The sequence below is a fragment of the Anas acuta genome, chromosome 9 (genome assembly GCF_963932015.1).
Source record: "Anas acuta chromosome 9, bAnaAcu1.1, whole genome shotgun sequence".
Taxonomy (NCBI): domain Eukaryota; kingdom Metazoa; phylum Chordata; class Aves; order Anseriformes; family Anatidae; genus Anas; species Anas acuta.
The window spans coordinates 21645685-21672863 of NC_088987.1; the positions used below are offsets into that span (position 1 = coordinate 21645685).

The following is a 27179-nucleotide window of genomic DNA, read 5'->3' on the forward strand; positions in this document are numbered from 1 at the left end:
TTGAATATCAAGAAATATTTTATTGTACATGTAATCAAAGTTTTAAAAAACAGACAAGAAGGAGCAAGGGACAAATTTATCTAGCATCGCTTAATTATGCAGGGTACAGAAATACAACTAGTAAAGACGTAGCACATACTAGTACCCTTTGCTCCCCTTCCCTGCCCCAGTGAAAGAGGTTATACAAGCGAGATTAGTAATGCTTCAAATCAAGCCTTCTCAGTAATTGCACACTTAAGCTGACATAGCTGAAATATGTTCAGTTTCATGGGAGTATGTGCCTGTGAGATAGTTGTTCATAAACAAAAACACCATCTCTTCAGTGGTTTGTAAGCATTACTCATTCATCACCAGGAGTATACTTACATGACTAATGACTTTGCAGCCATAATTGTCTTGCTATAATCTGAACTGACACTATCTATAAGTATATCAATTATAGAAAATAGATTCCTTAGGTTTAACAATATGCAGTAGAGAATATATTTTCTAGTGTCAAAACCTTAATGTAAAATAAGTGGTTGTCAAGAAGCAGAGGAAGTATTCACAAGGAGGGGGGGAGCTGCATGCTGATCAGGGGCACACGGACTAATCAGAACTAAAAAAGCTGAAGTTCAGGAGTATCAGCTGCAAACGAATTACACCTCAGTATCATTGGTGTAAGAGTTTCAGAACGCCTGGTTTGGAAAAAAATGCTATTCATCCCACATCGACATTAATCTCACAGCTTAAGACACAACCCTAGATCTTCCTTACAGCACAGCAGCATCTTAAATGGCTCTAGCTATGGAACTCCTGCTCTGCCTCATGTGCTGTTGGGTGGAAGACTTCTGTTCTCTTCCGAAACCACGTAACTAACTCTGAAGGCAAATGCAGAGCATTCTCAGGGCTTGTTTACCCCCTTCAAACACTCAGTTCCTTCTTGATTTACAAGGCTGAAAGTCTTCAGAGCAGAAAGCTGTGATTTTTTTCTAGTACAAGCTGACTTTCTCTCAATAACTTAGAAGTAAACCTTCACACACAAAAAAATAGTAGCTATACAGCACGTATCAAAGGATGAATTAAATCAGTCTGACAAGCGCTAAATCCTGAACTGAAGGCAAGACAAGTTTTGGGATTCCCACAAAAGAGGGATTTGATGATTTTTCACTGGCCCAACATGGCTAGCAGGTCAAAAGACCCCTAGCAAAACTTCTGGAAAAGGGCCACGAAAAGGCAGACAACGTCACATCCAAAATAACAGTAACTAACCTATTCTGGATTCTAATGCCCTTTTGGAGACTATCAGCTTTTTGGCTTAAAACAGAAGTGAATAACAGTTATTAAATATACTACGATCTTCATATATTTTAGCCTACAGCATGGTCCAATGCAGGTTATTAGTGTCAAGTTAGACAACTAGGACTTGAATTCACTAACACTCATAGCACCACTTGATCACTGCTGCTTTAAAGACACTCTAACCCTTTAGTCCTCTGCCAGAAAGAACCTACTACCTCTGACAGTTGCAAAACAGCACCTAACTCTGGGCCAGCTGACCTACCCACAGTTTTTGTCCTCACACATATATGTATGCACCTGTTTTCAGAGGAATCTAAATAGCTCCAAGCTTAAGCTCTGACATATTACCTTAGCTTTCAAAGCACTCTTTACAGGATTCAAATGCAGGATACTCATATGAAGGATAGACCAATTTATTGCCAATCTCAGTTATTTCCAGTATGTGCCAATTGCAGTTGTAAAAGCCTCCCAGCTCTTCTTCATACTTCTCAGCTTTGAAATAGGGAAGGATCAATATAAGTCTCAAGATTAACAGACCTAGGTGCGGGGGGGAAAAAAACAAAAAACAAAACAGCAGCTGTTCTGTACCTTGGTAATTATTGCTTCAGAAACTCTCAGTGTTTATCCGTTTTTAAGCAACAAGGCAGTATTTAAATTTATGCTGCATTTTAGCAGAGACAGGCTCCCTACCATTAACCAAACATTGGCCTTTCCACAGGAAAAAAGTCTCTAAGTTTTAGCTGGCCATTTTTTCTTAGCCATACCATTTAACAAGGCAGATTTGCTTAGCTTCCCATTCTAACAGCATTACAGAGTTGTCAAAGCATACGGCTCACACCTACGGCCTGTCTTTAAAGTAGAGTAGCGGGGCTGCGTATTTTAGTTAAGACCTACAGGAGTTTGTTAGCTATGCTAAAACTCTACTTAAGAGCCTTGAAGTGTTTGAAGACTCCCCAACTACCTGAACAGTTGTCCCACAGAAGTGACTTCACTAGTGACTGAATTTGAAGACAAACACTACAAGAAAGCCAATAAAGGAAATCTTGTATGATTAAAGGTTCTCCTACTATCTCATCTGAAAGAAGCTACCTGCCACTTTGAAGTATTTCCTCCTTCCATAGGAATAACCAACATACCTTTTGGAGGCAGTTTAGACGGTGACTGCTCAAAAGTATTTCTACAGAACTGCTTTTTGGAAGAGAGAATAAGTTACTTTACTACTTGCACAAATCGAATGTACTATGCTCATTTTACTCTGATAATGTTTAAGCTACACGGTATCTGTACAGGATATATCAGCAGAGATAGCACATTGTTAACACTACATGTAAACCGAGGAACAACAGGTCCTTTCATCAAGGCGTCATATTGCAGGAAAGCCATTTTACGTTAGTCCGAGAGGCTGCACTTCCGCACCAAGGAAACTCCTGGTGAGCCCAACAGAAAAGGTTTGCTCTACAAAGGTGACTGTCCATCCTGGAACAGCATCAGGAGAAGAATCAAGCAACCAGTGTTTGCGGTAATATTCTTAAGAAGGATTCCATTCATTCGGTGCATATTGCTGTACATAAGGTGCATAAACCTGTCAGGTATGAGATCAACGTGAAGAGAAGCCAGTTGCAAGGCTGCAACCAACTACAGGCGTCATGTCCCAGATCTGGAAGAAAGTATTGCGGAGAGTTATATAGTAACAATACAAGATCTAAGAGCTATTGCCGTAAGAGGCATAGAAGTAAACAAAAATCTCCCTCTACATTAGGTAACAAACCCTTTTTAAACTAGACTTGATTACAACAAATAGGTATACCAGCCTTACAAACCAACAGCCAAACTTAGGGCTCAGGAGCATCTTCTAGCAGTTTTCACAGGGCTGGTCTAAAAAGCACTACGCAGTTTGTTATAAACACGCTTAGAGAACAACAGGAACAGCCCAGAGCAGTCTCAGTTCTGGCACGCATGGAGGATGTACGGCTTAAACTCAGCAAGATTGGAAATAAGACTGATTTCCATGTCATTGCCTCATACCCAGGGCTTTTAGTGCTAATGCTCCAAGAAGCTCAGATGCTGCCCATTTCATCATATCCACATCTTTAGGGCCACTAGCAGAATCTGCCAGTTCTGATGCCTGCTTTGTTTGTCCAGGAGACACCAACAGTAACCATTCCTGACTGCTAGACTCCATACTGTGGACTTAGAGGTCATTTCCTCACTCAGCTGCAGAAAGTACAATCTGCAACAAATATGATTCTTGTTGCCCACAACAGTTAGATTTATAGCAACAGTTGTCAGAAAAAAAGTATACACAAACTCCAGTTCTCTATTACATATCTCTAATAAATAGAGAAAAGAGGTACATGAATACCTTCACAATCCGATCGCTTCCACAGGTGACCATCAGCCCTCTGGAGATGTCCATGGACATGTGTGAAATGTTGTGTTTTCCTTCATGAAAGGTTGCCAAGGAAGTACGGCTGCAAGAGAGTAGGTCAAATGAAAGCCAGCCATTAGATGAAGCTTGATGGCACCATTACAGCAGTGTAGAATGAACTTGCAAGAAAATTGAGCTGCTCAAACACTAATAAATCAGTCCTGAGAACTGATAATATATAATAAATAATAAAGGGGACAGAATTAAACCAGCAAATCATGGTAAGGCATTGCTTGTGTACTTACACAGGTGTGACAATTCCTGGTCTTCCCCTGCATGTTAAAAATGTTACAGCAGAAGTGGGACATAGTATAAGTAATTTGTATGTCTTGTTACAAAGTCAAGTTCAGCTACATTTTTACCTGCTGGCTATAGTGAGTCAAGTAGGGCATAGCACTTCCCTTTCAAAAACAAAAGCAAACAACAACAAAACCACAAAAAAAACACACCCCACATCTCCAATTACTCTGCCCTTTAGCACTCCACATTTCCAAGGTGACAAAACACTGAGCAGTGAAGTGCTGTTGGTATAAAGACAAAAAGGGTGCTCCTTCATAGCCAAGAAGAGTTTAATAAGACAGCAAATTAAATCTAACCCAATTTGCTTGCATGGGAAAATAAAGTTGGGCTGTTGATAAACACTGCTGTAGGAACAGTTCACAATAAGGATCCATAAATTAACATATATACAGCCTGGTAGCTGTGATGCATTGCCAGCCACCTGTTTTGCAATTTTAAGTGCAACCAACAGCCTAAACAAAAATCTTGAGATTAATTTATTACAACCCTAGATCTGGGCTCAAGGAGAGGAATAAAAACTAGATAAAAGAGTTGTAAACCTGCATCTGATCCAAATTCACTTGCAGAGCCAGTTGAGGTATTTCTATCATTATCCTGCTTTGAGTGCCCAAAGCAGAAGTGGCCTATTAATAGAGTCAGCTTGGCACATTTGCACAGCATTAAGTGTAGATGTGCAGTAAGCACAGGTGTTTCTGCATCCCAGCAGCATTACTTTATTTATTACTCCTTAATACTCACTCTTCGTCCTTGATTGACTCAAAACAGGAATCACAGACACGGACCTGGAACTCAAATCCCATGATTGGGTAACTTGACCGTTTGGTACTGCACTTGCCACACACTGCTTGCCCACATTTTCTGCAGTGATGCTTCAGGGAAGAGAAAAAAATACCAGTAAGCCACAAAAATCACTACATTGTACCACTTGACTATTTTACCAAGTGTTCATTGAACAACAGCAACATGTAAGGAAGTCTCCAGTTGCTTCAAGTGAAGACCAAGGATTCTGGAGTTCTGAACAGCCTTGCCACTGATGGGTTTACTTCTGTATCCTCCCTGCTCATTCCCTTCTCCTTTCACAAGCTCCTTCTTGGAGCAGGGGAAAAAAGGGTTGGACAACCAACCAAGGAAAGGAGCCTGAGAGAGCCACAAACACAGCCTTCATGCCTGTCTAGTCCACCTAACCAGAAATCTATTTGGAAAGCTTTCACGCTGTAACGCGGTACGAGAAGGGCCACCACTGGTTCACTGAACTACAGTTTGCTCAGTTACAGGGCACTGTGTGTCACTCCACACAAAACTTAAGGATGAGCTGTCCACACTTCCAGTGCATAGAAACACTCGGAAATCCAACAGATCACTCCTAGCACAGCCTTCTTTGCCCAGCATTACAAGTTTGATGCAACACTTTCCATAGAATCTGGAAACTTCTTAGCCCTGTCTAGAAGCTGTGACCTCTCTATAAGCTCTTGCTTCAAAGCAGCAAACATACAAGATCTAACAACATTAGCAGTTTTCTGTTTGCTTTTTGCTTAGGTGATGAAACACAGCTATGCACTCAAACCAGGAAGCTCACCTGTCTCAAGCCTAATGTCTTGGTGTCCCACATTTGCTTTATATTCCAGAAGAAAGGTTGTTCACACTTCTGACAGGAATCACTTTCTAGCCACTGAGGAGCCTACGAAACAGCAAGAAATGCAAGTAATTAGATTATATTTTTTCCCTCATAAGCCGGCCAAGAAAGTTTGTTTCAGGAACCCAGAGCAAAGTTTTGCTTGGAGAAGGGCCCTGTCTCAGCTCTGGATATTAAAAAAGAGATAGATTGCCTAGGGTAGAGTACATAGGAAGTTTAATACAAAACCAAACAAAACAAGAACAACAACAAAAAACAACAACAAACACCACCACCAAAACTACAGTGACTCGTTACCAAGAACTACACACCTCCTATACTTTTGAAGCCTACGGCAGGACGTTATATTACTGCCTTAATAAGAAAACTAATTAAAACATCTAAGGTATTAAACTTGCTGCAAGCGTTGGAAGATTGCAGCTCTGGCTTCCTAGATGATTTCTAAGGGCTAGTGTAATACAAGGTGTAGAAGCTACAAGGCAGTCACGCCCCTCTAAGGGAGAGTCCAGAAGTAAATTCTGGAAGTTATGATCTTTTCTGTTTCCCTAGGATTACAATTTAAATAATTAAGAAATCATCCATATTTTCCATCCTGTCCACATCTTCATTAAGCGTCCCTTCTCCCAGCCACGTATTTTTCTTGCCATAAATAGCCTATGCCAAATGGAAATAGTTAAAGCTTTCACACATTTCAACACGCTTGGGATACTTTAAGTAGCATCCTTTTAAGGGATGGAAAGAGTCAAGTACTTTTTAGTACATGGGCTTGAATTAGAACGTGTATTTCATGCAACTACTCATCTGTTGGGGGAATCACCCTACAACCTGACACAAGAAAGCTGGAACAAAGGAGTGTTTCTCCTCATTTCACTTACAATCACTGTTGACAGTACTAAAACACTAGTATTGTCAGTTGTACCATCTCACCAGGAGCACTTATTAATGCCAGATGACCAATTCATAGACCTTCAGCCTTGATTTCACACCCTTCCTTCCACCATGCTAGTGGGGAAAAAAATGTAAATGGTGATAGCAAAGTCCAGCACAGGAGGCAGGGATGATGGAGGAGAACAGAGGAAATAAAATGACTCTCCAGCAAGTGAGATGTTCCATATTGCTTCTGTTACTTACAATAGCTGTTTCCCCTTAATAGCGTTTTTGAGAAGACACCGATTTGACTTTCTGTCTCTCCCTAACAGAAGCTATTCTTTCCTTCCTTTTTTTTCAGGTATTAAACGGGAAATAAAACCCACCACAACGCTGCCAGCACTATTCCTAATGTACAGTTAGAGTTGTCCAAAATCAATAGTACATCTGTCAGCGGAGTTATTGTTCCTTCTACCCAAAAAATCTATTTTATAATCTTATGTGCCTTAGTGCATATTTGAAGATACCCCTAACATGACTCATTAGATAGTCCTTCAAAGGCAGTACATTCAGTTACGTTTTTCCAAGTTCTGAGACACCACAGCTGCACTAAGTTAACTGAATTATTGTAATCGCATTAAAACATCTACTAATTCTTGCATGCAGATCCAGAAGAGATAGAAATGGCCACATCTTGTTTTCCCAATTGTACTATAAGCCAATGGCTCGCAGGCACGAAGATTCCTGAAGTCACTAATTCTGGAAGTTTTAAAGAGATAGATCTTCATGCTAAAAACAATAGGAGCATCACATACAGCATTCAGCGTGTTCAAGGTGACACTTCAATATAGGTCAAAACAGTTCTCCATCTAAATAGCTGCATTGAAGGCAAAGCATTTAAGGGAAGGTTGAATTTTAAATACAGCTTTACGAGGGCAACCAACATTAACCCTTATAATTATGGTTTAACCACTGTGCTAACACACATCTTTTTAGCTCCTGTGGTGGATACGAAGCGATGCAGAGAGAACACGCATGGCAGGCTCAGTTGGTTTGTCTTGGGGTCTTTAAAAAAAAAAAAAAAAAGCTGTCTGAGGACTGAATCTCTACATTCTGAAGTGCATCTTGAAAACAGCATCACTTCTTTATATGCTTTGACATGAGTTGAGAACTTATTTCAAGACTTTTGAAGCACTGCCCATTAATCTCTTTACTGCTAAGGCTTGCCTGCATCAGGGTGTTCCAGCAGCAAAGGCTGTGGCCATTCCAGACTGAACATGTTGTCTCACTGAGATAAGCAGCGAAGTAGTGCCGAGCCTGTCCTGCACCTCTTGTGCCCCCAGATCTACCTACTACAAGGGGCAGCTAACAGAACAGAGCAGATTTTAAAGGTATTATTCAGCCTTAAAGTCTCAGGCAACATGAGGAAAAACAGCCTGTGGAACAGACCAAGTAAAGCCATGTCAGCCTCCAAAGAGGAAAAATAAAAATCTATCTTTGACCTAGAACATGATCTTACCTCTTCCCTGCTGATATCCATGTTCCAAACAGCAATTCCTCCATCAGCTGAACAAGATACTAGCTGCCGTGTCAGCTGGATGTAGCAGATAGCCTGCACCTTGTCACTGCAAACAAAGGATATGCTATTTACCCACAGTCATTTAAACAAAGCTTAGTTTCCCAGAAAACCCTGATTTTTCCTTGTAAAGCTATCTAGAATGCTAAAACTGATTTCCAGACATTTTGGTAAGTCTACATAAAGCTACGAAGACGAGTGAAGAGATGCTGCCATGTAAGCCCTACCCTCGCACCAGAAGGTTGACTAGAACTTGTCATGCTCTAAGGCTTGACCAGAATACCAGAGGTACAGCTCCGCGTTAACACTTGCTGGTGAAAAGCACTGGCAGTGAGCTGAGTGTAATCTGGCTCAGAGTGTGAATGCAAATACTCTTCTCTGTTGGCAAGGAGAGCCACTTATCAGAACAGAGACAACTGGAAAAATAAAAAGAAATATTTATCTCAAGATACATATAGAAAGCAGATGGAGTTTCCAGTCTTGCTAATAAATCATAGTAAGTCTGTAGCTGCAAATGAAAGCATGCTTTCACCAGTAAGTTTAATTCTAAACAAAGAGTCATGGCAAAGTGAAAGTCAACTCTAAGAAACTAAACAAAGGATCTCAACATTAAACTGCTTTGCAACATCTAAATTGAATTAGAAAAGCCATTCTGCTTCTCAGAAGAACTTACTTTCCCATTCAGTATGAAGTCTGATGCTAAATGTGATGTTTGAAGAGAAACTAACAGTGTTTTAAGTCTTCAGCAGGACACATGATAGAGCAGTAACAGCAGTATAAAGTCCTCCAGTTGCTGACGTCAGTTACTCTTTTGTAACCGATACTCTATTTTTAGTTCTTTAGCCATAAAACTAAATCCTCAAGATTTAACAAGAGTTCTAGAACTATGGCTATGAGTCTTGATCAAAGGTGGATGGAGGCATCTACAAATTAGACAAGAGGAGAATGTTCTATACAAAAACATCTTTGAACATAAACAAGATCTCTACCACCACTGCATTTCTAAGGAGAATACAGCTTCAGTGGTGAACTGCCTGGCAGACTGAATTCAGGCCCTAGATTTATTAGAGGCAGCTAGGTAGCATCTCTCTAAAAATGCAAAATTGATTAAATACAGACAACTAACTACATAACCTACAGAACAGCAGAGATGTGACATGCTTTTCTGAAGTCCAGTGACCCATCTCAGTAATTTAGCCAATCAGTTTATCACCTCACAGGTCCTCCCAAGCAACTCAGTGAAGTGTTTACACAATACAGAAGCATGCAACTTTTATGTAAAAGCTCAAGTAAGACGATTTAGGTCTTTCACCCACCTCTTTCTATAATCTACTTTTATGTTATATTCTCATTATCCAACTAACACAACCAAAAAAGCTTTATCAGTAATGCTTTCCAATTACTAGTTACCCTTCTTCCCCCTCAGAAGTCTTCAGTTCTGAAAAAAGCTTTCTTCTTCATTATTCACAAAGATTCACATATCTCGCCATGCTATTTGGTCTTCCTAGGACTCTGTGTTCATTACAGAATATGCAGGAAAGACAAGACACCATTACATACTGATGGCCCTGGAGCAGCAACGTTCGCCCCTTCCTTCCACCAATATCCCACATGATGATGCTGTGATCAGAGGCACCAGAGAAGAGCAGTCGTTGAACAGGATCCCACCACAGGGAAGTAATGCTTCCTAGGAAAGAACATTCTACGGTTAGGTCAAAGGGGGTCACTCCCCAGGCTACTGAAGTGAAACCTGACATACTTCCTTACCACAGTAACAAACGCTAACCCTGCTACAGAGGCAAAAAGCACTGAGAACAGAACAAAAACACCCCCATGAAGAAAGAAATCAAGCATAATTCAGAAAGTTTGATTTAGGAGTTTTCTGTCCCTTGTACTTCTGCGCTTGGTTTTAAGAGCTGGCAGGCTGCTGTGTGACCTTCGGAAGGTAAAAAGCATTAAGGCTTGCCGAGCAAAGACTAGCATACACAATACAGTAAGTTGCTCGGTGAGAGCTTACTGGACAGAGCACAGTATTCCCAGGTAAACCAAGCCCCTTACACAACTATTTTTAACATTAAAATAGTTGGAAAAAGAAGCAAAGTGACTTTCACTGGGAGTCTGTTAGCAAATTTGGATACTACATACTAAATTACGAGATGAGATTTCAGAAGGCCTGGCCGTGCCACTCAATAGTCAAAGAATTTAGCCATCTCACAGTAGGAGTCTTAAACTAAACCCCATATGCATGGTAACATAGACAGGAGACAGAAGTAACTCTCTCACTCATGCCACCTATAGTTCTGTGGTTGCAGCAACATTTTTTCCCCTTACAGATATCCATTGCACAATTGTCATCAAGAGCCTTGTTAGTCTGAAAGCAAGATGAGTGGTAATTACAGCTCAAATCAGTCCCTTCCAGCTCTCCCCAGCAAGAGTCGACTTGCCTCCTTTAGGACTATATTGTTTTCAGACTGACCCATTTGGGAACAGTTGTCTCAGAGAACAGTGGCCATCTGCTCCATAAAAAGCAGTTTAAATATTATTTCAGCATTACACAGAGCAGGCTATTAAGTGTGGAGAATTCTGGAAGATGATACTGAGCGACAAGCTCTAAAGCCATTTAAACTGCAGAGTAAACAGTGCTTGCTTATGAAGCCACAGTTAAGGCTAGAACTAGAAAGGAAAACAAGCTGAAGTCAGGTTTTTAGTCTAGCACACAGAGCCACACTCAGAACTAGCTACTGATTAGGTTTAGAGTTACCAGGCCTTGGGAATATCAGGCAGATACTTGGAGGGAAGAAGGCTACACAATCTGTTTTGCTTCAAGGAAAAAAAGCCAAAGCTGTCTGCTCCGCAGACAGTGCTGCTGAAGTAGGCGCTTGGAAGCTCGCTGCAACTCAGCAGATAAAATACATACTGTGTGTAACGCCACGTCCAGACGTGCTGCTTTCAGACTAACAATACCATCTATCAAGGCTTTGCATTTTAATACAGACTGTTGCAAAACGTAGAGGTAAAGCAGGGCCAGGATAATTATTTTGCACTTAACTGAAGCAATCTGGAATTCTGCTTGAAAGCAGATGATGCATTTATCATTGGAAAATTTCAGTTTGCCTTTCCTATTCACAGTGAGCTTTGTCATTTTAGTCATCTGCAAAGCAGGAACCTACCCAGCTTACGAAGTCTGCTCTATGCTTACAGCTGTTGGAAAAGGCAGCCTTTTCCAACGGGCCAGAGTCTCATGACCCAGTAACTCAGCCCTACCCAGATGCAAACTAGTTAGCTGAATTGAAAGTTGCTAGGATGGCGTGAGAAGAGTTAAGTCTTATTTCTCTCAGCATATTATTAAATTATACATTCTTCTGTAATTTGCATTCTTCCTTAGTCATTACTGAAGACAGTAGCTCTAACACGTTACAGACTACTTGGATCTTTATCTGGCATAAGGGCTTCAGCTATGATACGCAGCATGAGACATTTGTTTTCAAATAGACATTTGATTCTAGTAGGCTCTCTGGATTTCTTGCGTATAGCTTAGCTTCTGCTAACACAGGAAAACACGAACGAGGGTCTCATGATAGACTGATCATGACAGGAGAGTCCTCATTAGGAGGAATTAAGCTGCTTTTTAGAATCTAGATTTGGTCTTGCTCAAGCTATTTTAATACTAGAAGATCTCCAGGGGAGTGGGGAGGGAGGAAGGGAAGAGAAAGCAACACGTTCTCGTCCTTTCTTTTCAGTGTTAAGGAAACTAAAGTTTTTAAAGGTGGCCATCTAGTGGATGACTCGTGCCTAACTGAATGCCTGTGTCTACCTTTATTTTTCATCTACAATAAAAATACTTGTCAGTGTATATAGGACTGAGATTTCCACACAGGAGAGATGCATCTGTTCTTTAAGAAACAGTCAGTATTTGTAGCTTTGAAAAGCTTTTGTAACTAGTATGTCGCACTAGTTGCTTATTCAGTATCTAGCCTTAAGATATGGATGTCCCATTCTGATATACATGGAGGTATTATAACCTGGGTCAAGTGGAATTAAGAGAGTTACTTTACCTTCGTGGCCTTTGAGTGTTGTGATAATTGAGCACGTGTTCTGCTCAAGCTTCAGGAGAGTGATCTGTCCAGAATAATCACCAACAAATGCATAACGAGTTTCATAGTCATATCTGATCATCAGTCAAGAGAACTTTCGTTTGTTCTTAAAAATGTTTTAAGGGATTGAAACAGAGTATAGATGTCAGCTGCAAAGCCGAAATAAATCAGAAAAGAACATGTTAGTATGCCAGATACATTTTTATATGACTACGTCTAACCCGGTGGGACACTGTTCAATCCTTTTCATTCCTCTCTTCTCCTCACCCTTCCCTACATGTGGAATTAAGACAGTACAGAAAACAAGAGACTAAAGCCACTGGAGAAGCCATGACATAATCTATTCCCTAGTTTAAGGCAGGCTAAGTAGATTTAGATCATTTCTGGCAGATACTTACAGAACACAAGATCTTCTACAAGAGATGCCAGAACTCCTTAGGCTACTTGTAATGCAGACCTACCATCAGTAACACCTCACTGGACGCTGGTGCTGTTCAGACTTTGACCAAATACCTGCTCCCATAAACTCTGTTTCCTAGCGTGTTACAATGGCTGGTACCCCCAGGATAGGAAAACTAAACTCAAGGATGTTCACCCTCTATGGCTAGTTTACCTTACAAGTAGAAGTATACTCCCACTGTTCTAGCAAATGAAATGGTCTCTCCTTTTCATTAACCTTCCCTCCTCTCCACTTCCAGGTTTCCTGATGGAGGTCCTTGCACACACTATCAAAGACTGTCAAAGCATTTGGAGATATCACATATTTCAGAAAGAGTTCTTCCACGGAACACTGTCAGAAAAGCCACAGTGCATCTTAACACAGGATCTGTTAAGATGTCACCTTACACCACAATGGTTTTCTGATATTCCATTCTTGTTACTACGTGACTACCGTCTCCAAAAACCAAAGGATAGCAAGCCAGATAAAACCAGATCATTTGCTACTTCTAGATGACCTATGTTATTCAGGAAGTAAGCAAGAACTAAGGAGAAAAAAAAAACACACAACTGACAGCACATATCCCAAGAGTTGCATATTAACTCACCTGTCTTTCTGGAGCTACACAAAAACCACAAGCAGCTGCTAGCCTATTCTCCGTAACAGGAAAGACTAATTTTAAGAAGTCAGGGTGCCAAGAATCCCACCATAAGTGAAAAAGCAGACGTTTTGCCATCTGATGACATTCTGAAATCTCTTAAGCATTCAGAATTTTGAGATAAACAATTCACTTTCAACAAATCCATTAAGCCCCTGGACACGTGATCCTTTCTTCATCTTGAAAGTTCATGCTAGCATTACGCCTGCTAATCCAGTAAAGACAACATACTCTGCTGTGTTTTTCAGAAGCTTACACACAAGATCATTAACAAATAAGTCCTAAGGAACCTCCTGATCAGAGACACCAAGCATCTAGTACCCACACACCAGAACACTACTTCTTCCAAACACAACTCAAAGGCATGACCAATTACGATGTATTTCCAAATGCCATGGTCTTCAGTGGAAATTTACTTTGATCTTGATTCTTTTCTCTGTTTTCATAATAAACTGTTCTAGCTAGCACTACTGTAAATTGTGGAATACCTGTGGCATTCAGTGACTCTCAGAAGTTCTGAGAGACCGAATTCTCTCAGACTGCTCTGTGAGTTAGTCTCGTAACACACACGCCAGTACTAACCCAGTTCTGCACCACACTCAGCACGGTGAGCTGTGTGTGTGTAACGTTCACAGGACACAAAAACCCTTAACTCTAGAAGGAGGACAGCAGCAATGGGCAACAGCACCACAACACAGCCCCGTCACCTCTTCAGTCAATTAGGCAGGGTCCGCACAGATGAGACCTCAGAATGCTGGAGAGGCTGCTGGCAAACAAACAGTTCGCTTTCCTCCTAGTTCCTCAGCACTCCACAGGCATATAGTAATTCTAGAGAAGTCTTTCTTTCTTAAAGAGATGTAGTTGATCTTTCAGATTTTGAACCACGCCAGTTCTACAATGTTACCGCCATTAATCCTCGTACACCGAGCCAGCACCTCCAATCACCGTAGGGTCACATCTAAACTGCTACTTAGCAACTGATAAAAAAACAGTTATTAGGATTTAAGTAATGTTCAGAAGCTTTGACATATGAACTACAGTTTTAGCTACTGGGTTCGTCTTTTGCCAGGGTAAAGAATGCCGTGAAACGCTTACAGCTGAAAGACAAGAGGAGTTCTTAAGCCACAAACGCTGCAGTTAGAAGCAATTTGCAGGAAAGCAAAGCGCACAGACAAATTAGTACTAGTAACAAATTAAGTTTTGATGTACCCTGTAGCTTAAAGGTAGGACTCCGATGTACACTGGCACCTGTTGAATAAAGTGATTTGACAAGACGCAGACTCACATCTCAAAATTAGGAACTAGCAACACCTAAGACCTCTAACTCAAGGTCACAATTTCCCCTCTACAATCTAACAAAAGCTAACAGAAACAGAAGTATTTAACGTCTCATCAAAATTAAAGTTTGCAGGCTTGCAGGAGATTTTAACTCTAGCTTTTTAGATTAAAAGGAAGGAACAAGCTGAGCTAAATGAACCAAACTTTTCCAGTTTCTAGGCAGCAATCATTTTCAAAGGATACTGTAGACATGAAGCCCAGGAGGTGAAATAATGTCTCCCCAGCATACTCCCACTCCTGGTACACATCCAGCTGACACACTTGTCATGACCAGTGCTGATAACCCACTCTGATGTCAGGCAGAAAATAATAGCAGATACTCGATTCTGATGAGCTGTGGGAAGAAAAAAAGATTCTGGGTAGTTTTTTCCAGAAATTGAAGTGATGTGTTCTCATGTTCTAGTTCAGAGAAACATAGGTCGAAGATGCTATCTAAGCAATGCTCCAGGAAGTTGCTTTTACCATCATGTTGTACTTGCCTCTAGGCAAGTAAATTAAAAGGCTATCATTGTTCTCTAAATTAAAAGGCTAACATTGTTCTGTTCGGTATATGCCTGCTGAATAGTGAACCAAACACATCAGTCAGCTGACTTAAGCCTTTCTCCCACAGAGAGAGAAGTTGAGTTCAGCCCCAACACCAAAGATACTCTGATAAAGCAACATGTAACCTCTCAGCTTCCTTTAGTTAGGAAGCCAGGACTTTGGGGGAAAGTAACAAATCTAAAAAGCTTAATTGCTTTAAGTGCCTCTTTCCTGATCCCAGGGGGTCTATACTGAGATCACTCTTTTCAGCACCTGAAAGCCTAACTGGTCCGTAACATTCAAACCAGTACCCATGACAACCACTTAATCCCACCAGATTTTTCTAGAAAGCTGCCACTAAGCAAGAAGCTAGAAGAGCTTTAGAAAGAACTTTCCCCTGCCCCACAAGATGCAATTATTTCTCTTGAACGAGCTGTCATCTACCTTAGGATAAATGGAGGCTTGTTTTTAAGAACAAGGCTTTTTCTTGTAAGCAAGAACATTGGTTCTATCAGTGCTAGGGAGTCCCAGGACAAACTGCACTTTGTTCTGCTACATAATCTGTAGCCCTTAAGAGTCTCCTTCAGGCCTTCTGCACTATTCTTCCATTTTTAACCAGCAATCTTGCTTTGTATTTCTTTTAAGAATGCACAAATGCTGAAAATAACATCTCCATAAATATTAGAATAATCCTGTTCCCCATGTACCAGAGAAATATGGCCTTTTTCATCCCTACTGCTCTCCCAAATGACAGAGAAGGCAGGGACTCTCATCCTAACCTAGAAGTCATCTAGCCCATGGGTTACAGAAAGTATGAATGGAACTTGCACCTATCGAGACACACCTTTAGAAAGCTCTTTCCCTACACATGACCGCAGTATAGCTACGCTATTTGAAGAGCAAAATCTGAACTCACTAGTTCTGGCTCATTAAATTCAATGCATCATTAGCCTGCGCATGTAATGATAATGACTGCAACTCAGACTCAGCTGACTGATGATTACTCAATAACAGAACATTTATCTTACAGCAGTAATTCCCAACTAAGTGACAACTGGAAGGTTAGTCAGATTTAAAGCACATTTGGACTTGGTTAATCTGTGACACTGCCCAGTTCCCCAAGCATTTCAGAACCCTCCCCTTCACTCATATATTAGTGCAGACAATGGTTAACAGTTCACCTGGATAGGTCTTCACAAAGTTCATCTTATTGAAGTCCTCTGAAACATGAAACTCCTAAAACCAAAGTGGAACTGTTAGAAACGACATTGCAGTGACATAAGCAAGAGTGACACACAAAAAAAGAGCAATAACCTCACAGAACAGAGTTTACATAGCAGCAATATATCCTCATTAAAATTTAACAGTTTGTCAGGCTGGAGGCACAGCACACTGATATCACAACTGCAAGGTATGGTTATTGTATGGAATTGCATCTTCAGTGTGGAATATGCTGCCAGGACGGAGTTTTCTGAACTGTTATTATAAAAGATGAGACCTTATTTGTCCCCAGCAGGAACAAACAGAACTCCATCTTGCAGCATTTTGGATATAAGGATCTGAGATTTCATAACGAAGAGACAGATTTATGTAAGAGCATTCTCTGTTTGATCCATTAGACTTCCTGAAATCATAAAAGTCTCAGCTTACTCATAGTTAACTACTTGTATTCCTGATGTTCATTTAGTATCCTGGCTCCTTACAGAAAAGTTATTTTGACCTTATTTTCATAGAGAAATGAATCAATTAAAACATCTGATAGTCACAAGATTCCTCTCCTTTGCCAAGAGGGGAAGAATACAAACACGCTTTCTGTTCTATACGTATCCATTCCCCAGGAGAGAAACTACAACAAGAGTATAGCGAAGCAGAAAGGAGACTTCCCTGACAGAAGAGATGGGAATACATTTCTCTAGGCGTGCAAGAGAAGTAAAGTCTAAAAACAACCTTGCCTCTTGTAATTTTAGAGCTAGTGTTGAAATTTCCACAACATAAAAAGGTCTGCAGCAAAAAAACCCACACACATGCATGGCTAGATACAGACAGATCCATACTTCTGGCCAGATGCAAGCTAGCTGCAGTTCACAAACCCTGTTAGTGCAGCAGCACAGCACTCCACTCAACTTAATGCACTCATCAATATAATTCCCTACAAAGCATCATAATTTGGGCCCACTGCTAAACTATTGCCTCAATGTTTTGTTGAGGCTAGCTGGCTCACATCTGGCCAGAAGAATCCTTCTTTGCAGTCCTCCAACACGCATCTCAGGTGAACTGCCAAGGAGTTCAACTACTTAGTAGTAACTGCATTCCAAAAAAAAAAAAAAAAGGGAAAGAGAACAAGTTAGCAGCTGCCAGCAATGCTTGGTGGTTGCGGGCAACATGAGCAATTTTATGCCGCATGCTGAAGAAAAGTCACAGCACCTTACCATGATAGCTCCATTATCCTGGCCTACAAAGATTCGCCGGCTGTCATGATGATAAGCCATGGCCGAACATGGAGCTGTTGGAAAACAAAAACAAAAAACAAGCCCATTGAAGTTGCTTAACTTGCAAATTACAAGGATTAAAATAATATGATGTTTTAAACCAATACCTTCCTTTCCAACACCCTCAGAAAACGTGGCCTTAAGAGTTTTCAGAGATTTAAAGCCACAGGAAGGACAGCCTAGATATTACAGTGATCATGCTGCATAAGGACAAGCCCATCCCTTTGAACTACTACAGGCATACTTGATTTTGTAAAAGCCTTTTTAGAGCACAATGTGAATAGCACAATATGTTTTGAAAACTGACAAATGGAAAACTGCTGCAATTCAGACCAACTATTAGGATACCAAAAAAAAGAATACAATTAGCATTTTTAATCTAGATCCTAGGCTACTCAGATCAGTCTGAAGTTGAAAAGACAAATTACTTCAGAAACTGTCATTCCAAAGAGCATCCTTTGTTTTGCTGCTGCTTTACTTTGCCATTGTGTGCCCTCTTTTTATATGGATGGTTATGTGTCAAGGCAGCTACTCTAGTAACACAAATTGTAGCAAAGCACCCATGCTAGGTGATGCTTAATACTGACACAAGATCCATGCAGAACTGAAGCTGCTACTCAGTACTGCTTTCTCAATAATCTAGATGATTAAAAAAAAATAAATACATACATACTTCAGAGAGCAGAGAAAATTCTTACATCTGGACTTTCAGCTAACGGTTTGAAAAGTTTATGTAGTCAGTTGATGAGTTACATACCAGCATTGGAGACATCTTCAGCAGCAAACCCACACAGCTATTTACCTGAAGGATCTGGCTCTTAACAGAATGCTTCCTGAGATCTTATCCACTACACACCCAGTTTCAAACTAAAGTCTGAGCTAGTACTGCTACAAAGTTCCCAAAATTAAAAGTTCCCAGGTGAATGCAGTGGTTGAGGAAAGGGGAATGAGGTATTCCCACACAGCATGGGTACAAGACCCATGCTACACTTGGCCATCACCTCCAGCACTTTACTTACATGACATGGTGTGATAGATGCTGGGCCAGTATTGTCCACTGTCTCTCTTCAGCCATACCCGGATTGTTCTGCATTGTGAGAAGAGCAGGGAGAAGACAGTTGTAAGCACATCCCTCCTTGCATCTGAACCAGTTTATTACTTAAATATCAGCTTCACTCCTCTTAGCTTTTGTGCTACTCCACCAGAATAGCTACAGTGGCAACATAAGAGGAGTGTGTTCAGTTTCGAGTACTGTGTTCAGTTTTGGGCCCCTCGCTACAAGAAGGACATCGAGGTGCTTGAGCGGGTCCAAAGAAGGGCGACGAAGCTGGTGAGGGGCCTGGAGAGCAAGTCCTATGAGGAGCGGCTGAAGGAGCTGGGCTTGTTCAGCCTAGAGAAGAGGAGGCTCAGGGGTGACCTTATTGCTCTGTATAAGTACATTAAAGGAGGCTGTAGCGAGGTGGGGGTTGGCCTGTTCTCCCATGTGCCTGGTGACAGGACGAGGGGGAATGGGCTAAAGTTACGCCAGGGGAGTTTTAGGTTAGATGTTAGGAAGAATTTCTTTACTGAAAGGGTTGTGAGGCATTGGAACGGGCTGCCCAGGGAGGTGGTGGAGTCACCATCCCTGGAAGTCTTCAAAAGATGTTTAGATGTAGAGCTTAGGGATATGGTTTAGTGGGGACTGTTAGTGTTAGGTCAGAGGTTGGACTCGATGATCTTGAGGTCTCTTCCAACCTAGAAAATTCTGTGATTCTGTGAGTGACAGTACCCCAGCACAACCAGATGAACAGTAGAGAACAGCCATCCTTGGATTCTGAAGAGCTTCCTTCAGAACTACTTACACCTTGACTTTCACTAAGTATGAAATAGAAATACAATTTCAGTTTGCCTCAGAAATTGCTATGCATTGCACCCTTTTAATTCCTTTGAAGTTCTTGCTGATTTAAGTTGAACTCAAGTTGCAGATACTTTCATGCTTTGGCAGAGCAAACCACAGCTTGCTTTACGGTTGGTAAGTATTTGATATCATTTTAAAATCAATCTCAAAACAGTCCATTACAGAAGTCTGAACTTCCAAAGTTTTATAGCTTCTCTTTGCAAGTCCTCCTTCAGCACGCCAAATACCAAAGATGAGTAACAGAAGCACCTCATCCTCTAGGCCAGCACATTACTCTAGCACTTGACGGTCATCTTCAGTTCCAAATAGTGACGTAAAGAGAACAGCAGATCTGGTTTCGTATCATTTCTTCTAAGCCTTGCCTCTACTTCCTCATGTATGAATGCTAGGGACAAGCATCCTTATCAGCACAGCTCTGTTGCACTGCTCCTCTAGCCAAAGTATGAGCAGGCTCGATTAGTCAGTCAAGTGGGAATTGAAAGAACTCAGTGTAGACTTGAACAGCATGGGAAGGCTCCCTGTAAACTGTTTTTAGTTTGTATCCTTCCTGTATCAGGCCACGGATAGAGAGGAAAAGCTATTGTGAGAACATTTCGTGTTATACCCCTGTCAGACTGAGAGGAAGGATACAAGAGCCTCTTGCAGAAAGGTGACATCAATTAAACACGTGCCTACAACAGACACGTTTGAGGGGAATTTACATCAAGAACACACATGTAGACAGCGTTAAGGTTAAGTTGACCCGAAACTTCCTCTCCAAACCATTGTTTGCTTTCTTTATTACTGTTTAAATTCAACTTCCTCGTTCCTAAATGGAAAGCTAAGTGATCTGTAAATGCGTGTACCTGGAAACGCTTTCAAGAGACTTCGTGGAGGTGAGTTGCTCTATTTACTTTTAAACTAATAAAAAGGCTAGAATTTAAAATTAACAACATAAAGCTCGGGGATGGATTTGCTAAACCACACCAGATCTTTATTAAGTGCTTAACAAAAAGAGCACAGAAGACAACAGGTATCTGCTATCAGGACCAGAACTTTTCAGAACAGGCTGAAGATCCAAAGGTAACACTCCAATTTTGTCATTCATCTTTCCTTTAAAATACCATTAAAAAAATGAAGCAGACAATACCCACCTTTAACGTACTACTTTCTTCTGAAAGTTGAAGTCAATGCAGCTGAGTGCACACTGCCCCAAAATCACTGAGATTTTCAGCTGCTGAATCAAGTCACTTTTCCCCCAGATCAGCATGCGCGTTACTCCAGCCCATCCAACATTTTGCATTAAGGCTGCCTCTTCAGAACCATTACTTCCTCCTTACTGTAACCCACACCCTGCCTCACGGTCAAAAAGCCAACACTTCAGCTGCCATTTCTTACCGAGATGAGAAAAGGTAAGGACAGTGCTTCCGAGTCATCCTCGTGATGCAAATGGCAGTGGCAGTAGGGGTCAGCACACGTTGATTTTTAACTGCTTTTTAATCTGTTTTTGAAGCAGTTTCATTACACTCAGGCTGTCCTGAACATCTCAGACAGTAGCTTCCACCCCTACTAATTCAACTCTTCCACTTCTAGCCCAAATCATGTAATTATTTTTGCTGTAAACAGACTAAGAGTTGCCATAGCAAGCGACATAATGCATTGCTGATTTTCCCAAAGTAAGCTTTGTTTCCTCCCAGCACTTCGGTTGATTACACTGGGCTAGGAATTAATATGAAGGAAACAATGTGCTTTTCTAAACAAATCACTTCTGGGAAGTATAATTTGTGCAGTCATCATTAACAATAGTCACTAGAGTTGATAGTCTAAGCAAAGAGCTGCAAAAGCTTGCAAAATTAACTTCCAAAAGCTTCTTATTTTGGGTTAAATGAGATTTACACCTTCCTAACCTCATGCTTGCAAAGATAAGCCCTTAGACAGCTTTATATCTCATTATATAAAGCTCTGAGCAAACTTGGAGATTGCTTCATAGCAGTTGACTATCGGCCTGTGTCAAGACCCCACTTCTCAATTTTTTCTCCTCCAGATCTGTAAGCTGTGGCGCATCTCCTTTTGCTTGGAAAATTCATTTGTGAAGTAGCAGCTCCAGCTTCAAGAACAAAAGGTCCTCCAGTAATGCTACTTCCACTGACCCCTTCTACCACGAAGGTATTTTATTGTGAGAACCACCAAACAGAAAGCAAACCAAGTCTTTAGCACTTCTCAGAACTCAGTTTTTCTTTCATGAATGGGCTCAATACCAGGAAAGCACTGGCTGCCTCGCACCTTTCCTTACACATTCCCTATGAAGGGCCTAGAAAGACACAGCTTTGTTTGAAAGCAGTCTGGGCATGGATGTGGAAGTGTCAAAAGCCAATAAGGATTACTCAGAGACAGAGACCTTTTAAATTACAAAAGGCTCGGATGTTTGAGAGTGGCAGGAAGAAAAAAAAAAAAAAAAAAAAGGCCTGCAAACCCCCCTAACATTGATCATTGAAGCAGAAGTTGATGGCAGCTGGAGAGCATGCAGGTTCATAGAGGAGTAATTCGGATTGTTTGTTTGTTTTAAGGGAATATAAAACACACCCCAAAACATCTTGAAGCAATACCGAATGTGGCCTTGCCAACTTCTAATGATTTTTGTTGTTTCCCAACTGGTGTTTCATGGGCAGAACAAATAAGCACCTGACAGTAATAGAGGAAAAAACTGCGGGGCTGAGAGGGGAAAAAATCCTTCAGCAAACCAACAGCGTTTGAGGCTCAGGCAGCACGAGCTGCCCTCTAAAAGCCAAACGCATATGTCAGGGAGGGAGAAGTGAGGAAACAGTAGCAGGCAAATCCAAACTTGTTCCAGTACAGACACACAGGTACTACACAGCTACACTGGCCCTATCTTCCCAACACCTTCACACCACTGCACTGCTTTCCCACCTGAAATCAGGCACTCCCAGTTGTTCTCCTGGCAGGAACAGCAGACTGCATTTTCCTGGCAGTCAAAACAAAGTAGAAGTGTGTAGAGCGCTATTGCCTCTGTTCCCAAAACAGCATTAGGAAGCCAATTTAACCACAGCACAATGCAAATTCAAGGACACTGCTTGCAAATCGTGCTTTCTGTCCATTTCTGCTCACTAAAGCATTAGTTCTGACCAACATTGAACTTCCTTAACCAGAAGAAACACTGCTGCGATTCAAGCAGAGGTTCAATGCCAGAGCAGCTGCTGACAGCCACAGAGCACCCAGCTGCAGGCATGCTAGCGACTGGAGATGCTGTCAGGCTGCTGCAAATGCCCTACCTCCATCTCACCACTCTTAGTCTCCCACACCAGTGTTATCACCCTTCAGCATCCCCAGCTACGGCTCGGAAGCACGCACCTTGCCGTAGCTATTTGCTGAGAACAAGGCTCTCGAGGCTAAGCCCAGACTGTGCCACGGACCTGTGCAGCCCCCGGCAGCCTTCCCGGGTGTGTGAGCAGCCAGCCCCAGCCCAGAGCTGGTCCAGGGACACCGCACACTGCTCCAAATGCTGCCTGGGAGCTGGGGAGGACACAGTGGCCTGCACGGGCACAGAGATCACCATCCGCACCAGGCACCTTCTGAGAAAAGTTCACGAAGAGCAAGTTTCCTACTGCAAAATTAGATACTCCTGCCTTCCTTTCAGCTTCAAATCCTTTTTGAAAAGCCAGATTTTTCTTAGTATTCACAGATCTGCCATAGCATCTTATGGTTCTGTTATTGTTTTTTTTGAGGATCCAATACTTCTTACTGCAGAAAATATCCCTTAAAGTAGAAAGAACTCCAGTTCTTCTACCAGCACGATAACCCGCAACGTTCCCAGAGGGTGTTTGCACACCAATGTTTTCCTCGCTACTCACTTGTAAACACATTCTTCTCACTGGTTATTATGAAATACTTGCCAGCCTCGGCTTATTAAGATTTAATCAAACATACTTTGGCCCCACTCTTGTAGCACACTGCTCAAAGGGGTTGCACATAGCAACTCTTTTGCTTCCTGAGCTCCCTGTTTGCTTGCTGCTAGCAGCATGATCTGTTATGCAGTATTAACACCTACGCCCCGTTTTTATGGAACACACAAGAGAGCAGAAAGTTTGATAATATGTTCATCTGTAGGTGAAGGATATGTGAGCGAGTAGGCTTTGATGTGCTGTGGGAGTACCTCGGATTAGAGGCAACACAGTGCAACAGTGTCTGGAAGCCTAAAGATCCCAGTAAACTCCCATACTACGGCACGCTGCAAGCATTCAGCCTCCAGAGTCCAAAGCTGCTCCTGGAAATTAACATGCACCAAAGCAGACAACAGCCCCTGCTCCCCTCGCACAGCTCTGACACCAGAACGTGCCCAGATAAAGATGCAGCTGTGTTCTCAGCTCCCACCGACACAATCTCAGCACGCGGACTGCTAACCTTCAACGCGAGGCCTTGAAGGTTAAATGCTGGCATTGTCTGTGACCGGGCTCTGCAAGTCTGCACCACGATTTCTGTTCGGGTCCAACTCAGATAGGAACCCTTCAGCAACTGCTATTTCTCCCTCGGGAAGCACATCACGAACTCCACACAACCACACATACTGCCACCCAAAAAGCCAACTTCACCACGCGCAGGACAAGGTAACAGGACAACTGCACCCTCAGGATGAATAATGAGGTTGCTGAGCCTCAGCCCAAACCTGCCATCCAACACGTGCTACAGAAAGTTACTTCAAGGGAGAAGGAAGAGACCAAGACCATCTTACAGCTACAGCTCAACAGGGAGCCATGTGCACTGTCAGTTCAAAGTGTCAACATTTAAATCCTGCTGATTTTACACAGGGATTAGTGCAGTGCAGAAAGCTGTTTACCTCTTTACAAGGCAGTGCATTTTGAACCCTAAGAAGTCCTACTAAGTTGCAGAATCAAACTGAGAAGGCTGGTGCTGCTCCCTGTGGCCTCTGGAATCACAGAATTCAGAAAGTTTCCCTTAAATACTCACCTTTCGTGTGCACATCACACAGGGCGATGTGCTGCAGTTTCAGGCCATGACAATATTTAGTATATCGACACTCAATTGTATAGTCTGATAAGCACCTATGCCTTTAATACTCAGAAGCTGTTAATGCTGTGCCAAATGCTTCCAGCACCCTAGAAACTTGGGAAAGACAACCCAGATACCTCCCACGTACCAAAGGCTGGAAGAGAAGCCTGACTCCAAGTACTTCAGAGAGATATTTTCAAATAGCCTTTAAACAATATCTTGATTTACCCCAAACTTACAGCATTCGTACTCCAGGCTTTCGGAATTCAGTGATGAACTTTACTCCCAATAACTGATAACTCATTTAAGAATTAAGCATGCTAATCTTCCAGAAAAAAAAAAAAAAAAAGTCTGGGAAAGAAATCCAATTAGCCACTTTAAGAACAGTGTTTACATTTTATTTGCCACACACACACCAAATAGCAGAAACTACTTAAGACTTCCTTCTTCCAAATTCAACTACTTCTACCGCTTGGTTTCTAGAAAGTTCAACTGGCACTTGAAAGCAAGTAATTCCTAGCATGCCAATGAAAAGTAAGTCCTCACCACCTCTGCACTGAAGAGGAGATGGACCAGAACTTCCTGATTTCTCAGAAGTGCTGATAATCAGCTTGAATCACACAGCTGTACCTTTGTGTTTTTAATAGCAGATACATGTTGCCAGGTCACTGAGAAGCACCATAAACTTGATTGTTTCTACCTTATTGATAGAGGAGCATCACACCATACCCTATGCAGACTCGGTTGCTTTAATACCAGCTGCTGATAGACTAACAATATCTGGTGAGCTTCGCTTACACCAGGGCAAGCACACACTCAACCTGCCCCCCCCACACAAAGCCCGGATGCCCTGGCGAGCAGCAAGGTTACAAGGCCAGCGTGTGCTGCTGCTGGCTGCCTGTTTGCTCTGTCTGACCTAGCGATAAACGCTGTATTTTACCAGTTCAGGTGCAACCACAACTCTGCTGATCTTCAGCCCTGCTTCTCATAGGGCCAGGCTTTTCAAACGAGCCCTCATGCAAAAACAATGCAAATTGAGAGATTAAAATAGTGAGAGGATCCAACCACTAAGCTCCTTGTCAGAGTGCACCTTCCTGTGCTCCTCCTTCAGCCAGTGCCTCAGCTGTGGGACAGGAGCCCTCACGCAGCTCCCCCACCCTGTGCCGCCTCCCACCCGCCTGCGGGACACTCCGGCTGCCACCACCCCCCCCAAACCCCCTGCCCCCCGCCCCACAGCCCCTGTGGGACCCCAGCAGCACCCCGAGCACCGCAGCAGCTCCGTGCCCGGCGCTGAGGGGCTGCTCTCTGCCCTCGGGACGGGTTTCCAGGAGCTCGCTCCCCACAGCTCACCCTCCCCCCGGCTCCTGCTGGGCCCGAAGCCCCGGCCCCGGCCCCAACCCCAGCCCAGCACCTGTCCTCGCTGGCCGTGATGACCCCGTCCTCCTTGGGGATGAGGAGCGCGGCGCTGACGGCGTCCTGGTGCCCCTCCACCTTGCTGAGCAGCACGGGCCGGCTGCTCTGCGGCCGCGAGTGGATCTCGGCCGCCATCTTACCGCGGCCCGGCCGCGCCGCCGGAGCGCTGCGAGGAGCGGCGCCGCCCCGGCCCGCCCCGCCCGGCCGTATTGCTTCGAGGAGAGCGGCCGCGGGCAGCCCCGCCGCGGGGCCGTATTTTGCCGAAAAGCGGGGCTGCCGCGATGGCGCCCCTCAGGCGGCCGGGGGAGGGCCAGGGGAAGGGGGTCACCATTATAACCCGTGCCCACATTTATATCCGTACTCTTCACGGCCTTAAGCAGCCACAGGGCGCTGGTTTTACCAGGTGCATTAGCCATGAAGGCATTCTCCACATATTTGGTTTAAGCAGCAGCAGTAATCCTTCCCTCTCTCTCTCTCTTTTTTTTTTTTTTTTTATTTATTATTACACTAATTGCTGTGACAATTAACTGCCTGGTGTCCAAACCCTTGAGCCCAGTCAGGAACCAAAGCTCTTCCTCCTCTGGCTGGGGCTGCCCACCCATACTTACCCCAAGACAGATGCCAGGCCCAGGAATTAAATACTTGAACAACAGTGTCTGGATAAAACCAGCACCAACTCCAAGCTCACATGAAAATCCTTATTATTTCAGCTAACCTATTTCAGCCCAGGAATTCCCCAACAGAACTAATTGTGCCCAAAGCAATGAGCTGTAAGACCAGGCGAGCTCAGGCCCTCCTGCTTCCACCAGCTGCCTGCAGACAGGGAGGCAGGTTCCCCCATTTATTTTTCCATTTTCCTGTTAAACCTCTCTCTCCACTGCAACCAAAGCAAGCAGCAAGGCAGCCTGCCTGTGGCTGGCTCCTGCACTACCTCTGGTCTGCCACAACAAGGCTCTGGAGAGGCTCAGCTACAAGAGACAGCAGCGGTGAGATAAGGTCCTTCACCAAGGGGCTGGCAATGCTCAGTCTTCTATGAGGCTTCGGAAGGAGAGGTCACAGGAGGACGTGTGGAAGAAGGAGATTTTTTTTAGGAAGAGGTGACCCTTGGAGCAAAGCAACCCATAGAGCCCAGCCCAGAGCCTCAAAGCGATGTGGGTGCCTGAATCCCCTTTGAACCATGGGGAGTTAAAACATCCACATCTTTTGAGGATCCCAGCCTCCATGTCCAGAGACCCGATGC

At 42.9% G+C, this 27179-nt stretch overlaps 1 protein-coding gene across 1 annotated transcript; it reads right to left on the bottom strand.

The window, feature by feature from the left end:
- WDFY1 (WD repeat and FYVE domain containing 1) lies at nucleotides 1-26130 on the bottom strand. The gene is made up of 12 exons (XM_068692438.1): nucleotides 25938-26130; nucleotides 18645-18712; nucleotides 17566-17639; nucleotides 16318-16372; nucleotides 14798-14948; nucleotides 12141-12253; nucleotides 9646-9772; nucleotides 8029-8134; nucleotides 5586-5687; nucleotides 4748-4878; nucleotides 3644-3752; nucleotides 1-2938 (listed from the first exon to the last, which is right to left on the bottom strand). Exons 1-12 carry the CDS (start codon nucleotides 26072-26074, stop codon nucleotides 2879-2881), a joined length of 1233 nt encoding a protein of 410 aa, XP_068548539.1. The 5' UTR covers nucleotides 26075-26130; the 3' UTR covers nucleotides 1-2878.
- Between the last annotated feature and the right edge of the window lie 1049 nt (nucleotides 26131-27179).

Bases quoted from the DNA above. Each gene is read 5' to 3' on its own strand.
- WDFY1 (XM_068692438.1), bottom strand. From the start codon at position 26,074: ATGGCGGCCGAGATCCACTCGCGGCCGCAGAGCAGCCGGCCCGTGCTG. The intron at 5,688-8,028 runs GTAAGATCATGT...GCTGTTTCGTAG, and splicing joins TGGATATCAGCAGGGAAGAG to GCTCCTCAGTGGCTAGAAAG. The intron at 3,753-4,747 runs GTGAGTATTAAG...ACTCTCTTGCAG, and splicing joins GAGTCAATCAAGGACGAAGA to CCGTACTTCCTTGGCAACCT.